The sequence below is a fragment of the Dipteris shenzhenensis genome, chromosome 1 (assembly GCF_047967505.1).
Source record: "Dipteris shenzhenensis isolate YYH24624 ecotype China chromosome 1, Dip_SZ_1.0, whole genome shotgun sequence".
Lineage (NCBI taxonomy): Eukaryota > Viridiplantae > Streptophyta > Polypodiopsida > Gleicheniales > Dipteridaceae > Dipteris > Dipteris shenzhenensis.
In genome coordinates, this window is record NC_141596.1 from 38,017,419 (window position 1) to 38,026,411 (window position 8,993).

The following is an 8,993-nucleotide window of genomic DNA, read 5'->3' on the forward strand; positions in this document are numbered from 1 at the left end:
TTTCACTTATTCATTCAGTTATGTGAATCTTTTGGTGTAGAAGCAAGCCACATACATGCATTCAGAAATTAGTACTGTGTTACAATGAATCCAAGAGCTCGCCCGAACTATCATGTAGAATCAAAGGAGTGCAAGAAGTCACCCACTATGATATTGCAAACAACGTCATCAGTGGCAAACAATGGATGCAGACCGTTGTATAACATGCATACAGATACAAATCCACACATCAGAGTATCCAACAAAGATCTTGATACTGCATAACATGCATATAGATCCAAGTCCACACATCCAAGTATCCAACAAGGATCTCGATACTGAGTTTCTCACAAAACCTTCCAAACGCACAGAGCCGATGGGGCTCCATCACACCAGCCCCTGGTTATGCTAACTGCTTGCAGTCCCAGATTCTAATGTATTGTTTGCATGTTGTGACAACCTTCACATGTAAAGTCCTTGAGAAATGTTTTTGAGAGTAAAAAGGTCATTAAAAAGTAACCAGATGACAATCTCAATTTTTAATTGATTGCCCATAGGCCTGGGATATCAAAAGAGCTTGACTGATAGGAAACAAGATGCTAAACAATTTGATCATTTCATGCACCCTCCATTCTCTCATTGAAAGGGTAAACAAGTTTGAAACCACACGAGTCAAGAACCCTCAAGCAAAAAAACAGAACATTGCTACTATTGGCTCTAGACCAGGCTGAGAATAGTACCTTCACATAACAGTGCACTGTATCCACACCAGGGGTTTCTGATACAGAAACATTATAGCCCACGAAAGAACTAGCTAATGCATGGCCAAACCCTTCAGATTATAACTACTAAAAATGGGAGCAACATCTGGGTGCTAAAGTTTCCAATCTCAGAAACACATCCACACATGCACACAAAAATATACCTTTGTAAGACTAGAATATATCCAATCGAACAAATTTAGATTTTTTGTTCTTCTAAAGTCCAAAATTCTACAAGAAAATAAAAGAGAACGAAAGAGAAGAAAAAAGAGGTAACAAATTTTTTTGAAAAACAAACGGAGGACATACTTACCAAGCAAAGCAACACTTATGCCGTCATCAGTGCCCAAGCATAAGCACACAAAAATAAGAATTCAATAGCAAATGTCCTCAAGATTCATGACCTAGACTAATTTCAGAAATATAAAACAGCATAAGGTCTTTGTACGGGAGAATGAACTAAAAGATCAGACTCAGATTTGCTTCCTGTTTTGACAGCAATGAGTGCACAAAAAGGGCAAGCATCACAGATGGCAGCCCTTCATGGCACCAGCTATATATTATAAAATACCAAAATTAGAACAAAATGGATCTCTCTCCAGTCCGTACCTAAGCTCTTGCTTCTCCTGTTTGCCCATCTGGCTGCCCTGTTTGCCAGCCCAGCCCGTTCTTTGGGCTAAGCGTGCTTCATTTGGATTCAGCCAGCAGCCAGATTCTGCAGCAGCCACAAGGATGTTTTTTTGCAGCCCATGACTTCCAAATGGGGGACACACCAGAAGCAGCCTATAAGACCGTGCCCAGAATCCGAGAAGGGGGCATTTGAGCTACAAACAGCTGTGCACAGAGGTGGGCTGTGGCAAGCCCTAAAGGACAAAAAATCCTCACTTCTCCACCCCATTTGAGACTCTTGCCTCACCATCAGTTCCCATCAGCCTACAGTCAGAAATAGCATCCCTGTCACCTGACATCCCTCAGGAGAAAAGATGAAAGGGCTTTTTTGACAGCCCCTCACTCTTGAACGGACAGGACAACCCACAACAACGCAGTCAGGATCTAGCAAGCACAACACCATAGACTCCTCATAGTGTTGACCCACGCATGAGGACCACATATCCCTCCTTACTATCTCGCTTGGGAGATAAACGAAACGAGTAACGGTGGTGCTTGCAAGACAGTGGGTTCTCTCTAAGACCACAGAGACGGGAGCAAGCTACGCATTGGTCGTGTCCTATCATTGACTTTCTCTCGACAACGCCAACCTCAGAGCCACAATCGGCTGAGATAACCTCTTCTATCCTCAACCGCCCATCCTCCAGACAATGTACAGAGATTTAGACACCTTGGTGGACAGCCAACCGACTAGTTCTCCTGCAAGAATAACCCATGGCCCATCACTCTCATGCAGGCAGTTATGCTAGGCTATGTGTGCCCTTCCGTAGAGACATCATGGTTTACTTCTCTACATGTTCTTCTCATCTCAAAAATCAGCCTTGGAAGTGGATGACCACTTTCGTAGCTCCATTCCTTAGCTTTTAAAGATGCCCACCTTAAACACGATTCATTGACTCCAATTGAGATTGTCACAAATTATGTCTACATTCATAAGATCCAAGTTTGGTATGTAACCAGTAGCCCAAGCTTGCCTGACCAGAGGACATGCCTCACAATCTAGATTGGAGAGAGAGAGAGAGAGCTTCCCACCTACTTTCAACATGTCAATCGCTAGTCACACTAGTAGCACTATATGCAAGGGCTTTCTTGGGGAAAGAACTTATACATGGGGCTGTTGCAGGACCTAATGCTAGATAACACACGATTCGATGATGGAAGAGATGCACTTCAGTGACGTCAAACTCGCAAAGTTTACAGCAAGGCCTCTACACAAAGATTGTCTACCGCATATCATCACTTACCTCGACAAAGTCCGAGAGTATGGCTAGACTAATGCAAGCAGACAGACCTACCACGGATGGCTCTTTCACATCTATGCAGCTCGTAACGTCAACAAACAATATGAGAGATGCCGATACGCACTGGACTCGATGGTTTTGCTCAAGGCATGTCCATTGAATACCCCCCATACCAGTACTCCTCGAATGCGCCCTCCCTACGTCTGATCCATTGGATGGCAAGTCTACATCCAGCACATTTGGGTATCCCCGGTGCAATCACAATTCCACATTGAGACAAGGCAAGAGGTTGAGGCCACACGACACCACGAGAGCTAAGACTCTGTGCCCTATGTGACACATAGGTGTAAAAGATGAGCATGTGCTCCCCTGATGTTATGAGATCACAAGGCACATACCATTGTCCTTTCCACCAAGGAGACCAGCGCATGAGCCAAGCATTGACTACATGTGTACACTAACACAACCGATAGACGATCAGAGCTCAGACAGCATAGGATCACTAACCACTTCTTCACAAGAGAAGAGCCCATAGTGAGTGCCCACCACAAGACGCGTGATCGTAACCTTGCTCCTGATGGAAGCTAGACTAGAATGAGGACAGCTACAAGGCCAAAAGGTAGACACACAATCCAAGGTACTGTTCTCATAGCATCACATTGCTAGGAAGCCTCAAGACGCCCACGAAGCAGAGTACAGGGCAACGCCAACAGATCTTAGACATGCTCCAAAGACACCACAATTACTAATGGGACCGTAACCAAGCTCAGTGACAGCTCAGGTCCTCATTTCAAATCCTAAGGAGGGCCCATCTAGTTGAGATCTTGGATCCTTGGCTTGTTCCAAATATTCCAGTTTTATTCTCAGCTATTTTAGCTCATAATATGTATAGAGGCGTGCTAGACACCTCTCCTACATGGGGTGTCCTACGCATGATGTATTACAATTTTGTGTCTCACAGGCCTTTTTGGTCTTTTTTCAGACGTTGATAAACCTCTCTCTCTCTCTCTCTCTCTCTCTCTCTCTATCATTCATTCAAGAGAAAACATTCGTGGAAACAGCAAATAAAATGTGGTGAAATTGTAATAGAAATTTTTCTTGGACCTATGCAATCACACTTTCATCCCCGATCAAGTAATTAGAAAGTAACATCACCTTAATCAACTAATATGTATGCAATTATGGGGGAAAATACAATGCAAACCAAATTTTTAAAAAAAGACCAAACTTAGTAAAACAAGATGTCAAGTATGTTCGTCCTCTAACCCTTGGACCTGACAAGGCTGAACAGAACCCCCTTGCAAGGTATTAACTCAGAGTTCTCCTAGTTAAAACCCAAAACAAGTGCCACCAACTCGATAGTAGTTACCGATGGTGTCAATTACTTGAGCTCAAGGGAACAAATAGTCTTATCAATGGGAAAAATACAACGTTAAAGGCCTCTAGGTTGGGGCAGTTTACACAACATTGAGTTTGTCCATGATTTGCCAGACATGTATCAAAGATTTCCAATGACAGTTAGACAGAGTGGATGCCCGCTGCATGGACGAGCAAAATGAAGGGGGTGACTGGCAGAAAATATCAGGAAGACCACCCCTTTGGCTGGAAATTTTGGACCTCGTATCCATATCGTGCGCCCGCGCCCGCGCATTTGCATGTGTGCACGTGTTATTTATTTATTTATTGCTGTATACCTTTTCTTCTCTGTGTGTGTGTGTGTTATTTAATGCTATATACTTTTTCTTTCTCTCTCCTCCCCTTTCCCTCATTTGTCCCTCTCTCTGTGTTCCATTGTCTGCCTGAAACCTACTCAGCTTATGTGACACGTCGTACCACATCAGTCAGCCTTCTGTTTGAACTCCCTTCTGCATTGGCAAAACAAGGAAGGATAGACTGAACTGGATTTTGCAGAGTGGCCATACGGTAAGAACGACTAGGAGGTCTAATGATGCAGAAAGGGCCGTTCAAAAGTTATGGTTGGGCGCTCAAAAATCAAGAGATTTTGGCAGGTAGAAAACCTACAATTAGGCAGCATTTCAAGATACTTGAATGCAGGAACCAGAAGAATTTGAACAAGTAATGCAAGTGCAGATGATGCTCGAGTCTAACTAATACTCTGATGGCACAGCATCGGCGTTAACGGGGTTGAATTCTGTCATTGAGCTCTAGAGACGTAAAGCTGTAAGTTCTGTGCGAAAGAATTCCCAACATTGTAACTCTAAAAATGGTAGCCAAACTGCAGACTAAGCAAAAACCTGGGAAATTTTATGCCGGAAAGAAAGATGAATAGCGAAGAACAGTATGATTTACACCCGAGAAACACCGTTGTTTGTGGGAAAACTCAACAATCCCGATGATGCATTCTCTTCCTCATCTAAAAACAGATCATCTGGCCGCCGAAATGTTGCATGAACGCAGAGGACCGCGGCACCAAGGAGCAATGCAATCGTTAGAGGTACCCGCGCATGAGTGAGGTATAAAGCGACGATGGTAACGATGGCCAAGACGACCAGAACCTCGTTGGGGCTGTAAATCCTGTTGAACACAACAACAGGTTCCGATCGTCCAAAGTAGAAATAGACCCACGTTAGTAACAGGATTGCCAACACAAGCAATGAGATCGGATGCCACAATAAGCTCAGGCCGACGATCACCAACATAAACACTACGTAATTGGCGCTGAAGTAGCCGAAATTCTTCTTCAAACGACTCCGAGCATCCGCGAAAGACTCCGGCTTTGAGAAAGCTCCACGATTCATCAGCTCCGCCAATGGCCGCTGACGGGCAACTGCAGCTTGTGTGGTCTCGCTGACTCGGGACACGAAAGAGCGCACTCCTGCAGTGCTCGAGCGGGCCGTTGCTGCTTGATCGGCCATTGATGATGAATACTTTGTTTCAGATACCATGATTCAGTTCACCGTCTTCTCCGCAGGGAGATCTGGTTCCCAATTTGTTCTCGTTGCGATGTCTCCTGCAATTCCTTGTCCTTACGATGTACCTCCTCGCTGCAATTCCTAAAATGACCGATTTCTTCTCTTGCAATGTGTCTCCTTATGCCGAGGTGAAGGGATGGCGTGAAACCGACTCCAAACTTTTGACCTTTCTAAATGCAGAACTCTTTCTAAATAAATGACTCTTCAGCAAATCTCGATGACACCAAGAAATGCCTCTCTCTCTCTCTCTCTCTCTCTCTGTGTCTGTCTGTGTCTCTCTCTGCGACCTATCGAAATCTCGCGCTTCCCAAACCCAAAATATTTTTCTTTCAGCCTCCAAACAAAATCAACGACGAGCACAAAAAATCAACAAGAGTTACTGCCATACGAGGATGTCAACGCAAAAACCAAGCTCGCTCTCTCTCTCTCTCTCTCTCTCTCTCTCTCTCTCTCTGTCTCTCTCTCAATCCAGAAAGCGGTCTCTGTTCTCCGCCCTCTCTCCAAAGAAACTCCCTCTCTCTCGCTCTCGCTCACTGTCACCTCTCTGTGAGGGCTCCAAAAATGGAAATGAAAAGCTAGCTTGTTTGCATCCGGTTTCTGAGACAGTCTCATTTCGAAGCCGCCTCTAATAAACGTATACTTTCTTTTTCTCTTGTATATTACCAAATAATTAATCTGATCCGTCAACAAAGGAAGTGCGCCAAAAGTCACTTTAGGAAACTGAGGGGTTCGTGGAGCATTAATTACACTTTCCATTCCCATCATTCTCACCACCTTCAAAATCCTGGGTTTAACCTTTAATGTCACCCTTCATTTGAATTCCAAATTTTCTATTTTGATTTCATTCCCTCAACCACACTATGCCTCTCAAACTCCATGCTCCACAAATTCCATTATGTTTGTAATTTCGTAGAACAAAATTCACATCTACAAATCAAGCATGTTCTACTTCTAGCTGAAGGTCTACAAAGGTGCTTTATTATCATTGTTTGCATAGGTTAATTAAGCTTATGCATGCGAGAGAAATAGGGAGAGAGGCATTTGTAGACAAACTACGAGAGAGATAGCGAGAGAGGCAAAATGGTGTCGGAATCTGGAGCAAGCCCATCGACCAGCATGCAAAAAATTGCAAACAGTTCCCCCAACTGCGAGCCCACACTAGAGGCAGAGAATGAAGGAGAAGTCGCCACAAGATCCGTGTCGCGAGAGCAGGAAATGGAAATGGATGCCCTGTTCGCGAATGGCTCCCCACTTTCGAGTGACACGAAGGGCCGAGAGGAGGAGCAGGAGGGGAGCTCTAAAAAATGCAAGATTGAAAAGAAAAGCGGATACAAAAGGCAGCAATAGGTTATTCGAATTTCATCCCTTAATTAGTACTGAACCCGTGCTTTGCACGGGCAAAGATGCATGACCATCCTCAACCACTCCCCATCTATGACCATCCTCAACCACTCCCCATCTGAAGGTGCATCTTTGATTCTTAAATTTTGCTAAGTCTTAACCCCCATGGCTGTGAGACCTTCCATCTCCTCCTTTCATTCCATTAACCTTTCATCTCTTGTTTCCTCCCGAAGGTGACCTTCCATCTCCTCCATTCCATTGACCTTCTATCTCCTCCTTGCCCCTAAAGCTGCCTCTTGTCTTTCCACCTCCCCCCCCCTCCAAGCCTCCACCCAAGAGCTCCTTCTTTGTGACACGTGGCAGGCTCTTCTCCTCCAAGCTGCCACGTGTCCTCTCTTTTTTTTGGTTCGTGGTTAGTAGGTTAAAGATAAACCTTAGTTTAATTTGGGTCCTCCCACACACATACTAATATTAATTCGATTTTTTGAAGATCATGGTGACCTATTTGGCTCAGGTGCATTACTGTTGCGTTAGATGCTCCACGTCTATTTTGTGGACCATCTAGAGAAAGACAAAAGTAGATATAAAAGTTGATTGTTTTTTTGCAATGTGGCCATGTAAGGATAAACATGAGAATGTAAAATTTTGGGTTATAATGGTATCGACATGAAGAGGGATGATCATGGGAGAGCTAAGACATTTACATCGATATGGTATGAGCCAAGAGGTAAGACAAAGAATATGACATTGTATAGTAATTGTATAAAAAAAGATTGGGGTCACAAACCATGAACTAGTTTCAAAGCAACCCACAGAAACAATTGTAGTGTCTTGGAAATCAAAGACAGAGAAAATCAAGAAGCACATGAAGCAGTATTTGGTGGAAGAAAAAATAAGAATACTGAACACAAAGTATTGTGCTTGCATCTTGTTGCATTCATTTATTGATGAATCGAGTACAAAATCACTAATTTGGAATATAATGTAAATTTTATAATTAGCATTTTTTTAAAGGAGGTAAAAAGTAGGAAATTTTAGAGATGAGACACAATACAAGGTGCATCAGACATGATCCTCCCTATAAATATCAAAGTAGTGCTTTTATTATTATGTTGGACAACGATTAGTGCTTTTTGGAAACTAAAGCCCAACAAATACATGAATAAGGGATTGCTCACATGAGCTTGTGAGTTCTCTCCTCATAACATGGAAGTTATCACCACTACAACCTTTGAGATATTATGAGCTGGACTAGATCACATGAACAATATTGTTATAGTCCATCGATGGTGCATGCACCATGGTTGTTTCTTTGGATTCCTTGGCTACGATTCACCATCAAGAACATGCATTGAGAAAAGAGGGCTAGTTAAAGTATAATCATAAGTTTAAGTTTGAATGTGTTGTAAAAATAGAACTCTACATATTTAATTGATAAGTAGGAAGCTCTTCCTCTTTCAAAAAACCCAAAATAGTGAATTTTTTAAAATTAAAAGTGAAACAAATATTTAACTTATAAAATAAACAACAAAAAATCCATGCGTGAAATTTTAAAAAGTAAAGTGAACAAATAAAATCTTATAAAATAAGAAAGTTGTAAACAAACAAGATGAACAGGGTTCAAGTGGCCTGCCCTTTCAAGAAGAATTGGGGATGGCTTAAGCATTTGCTATCGTGTATGTCAAGGAGAGGACCAATAAAAAGAAGTTTGTTCCGATGATGTTGCCATGTTCGTTGGAATTCATCCAAATGTGGTCAATGCATGAGCCGGTTATTGTTACCAGGGAGTCTATTAGTTGTTTCATGTGATGCTTATCCACGAAGCTCTGCAAGTTTGATTTGCTAGTCGATCATGTGAGCATGTTAACATTGAAGCCCTTGAGGATGTATGTCGGTATTCGTGGGCTCATTGCTAGCATGACTTGATGCAGTGTATCTAGAAGTGCTATAGAGGTTGCTTTAGAAGCCTTGTAGGTGTTAACAATGTTCACCTCTTTGTTGGCCCTCGTGCAAAATGTGGTCAGCAAGCACTCAACCCCTTTGCGAAAGTAGTAGTGTTCACATAGGAG

General features: G+C 42.9%; 1 protein-coding gene across 1 annotated transcript; it reads right to left on the reverse strand.

Moving 5' to 3' along the window:
- Positions 1 to 4,853: 4,853 nt before the first annotated feature.
- On the reverse strand, positions 4,854 to 6,176 carry LOC147905784 (PRA1 family protein B3-like). Its single transcript, XM_087381764.1, has 2 exons — positions 5,309 to 6,176; positions 4,854 to 5,185 (listed from the first exon to the last, which is right to left on the reverse strand). The coding sequence occupies exons 1-2, from the start codon at positions 5,554 to 5,556 to the stop codon at positions 4,957 to 4,959; spliced, it is 477 nt and encodes a 158-aa protein (XP_087237890.1). The 5' UTR covers positions 5,557 to 6,176; the 3' UTR covers positions 4,854 to 4,956.
- Between the last annotated feature and the right edge of the window lie 2,817 nt (positions 6,177 to 8,993).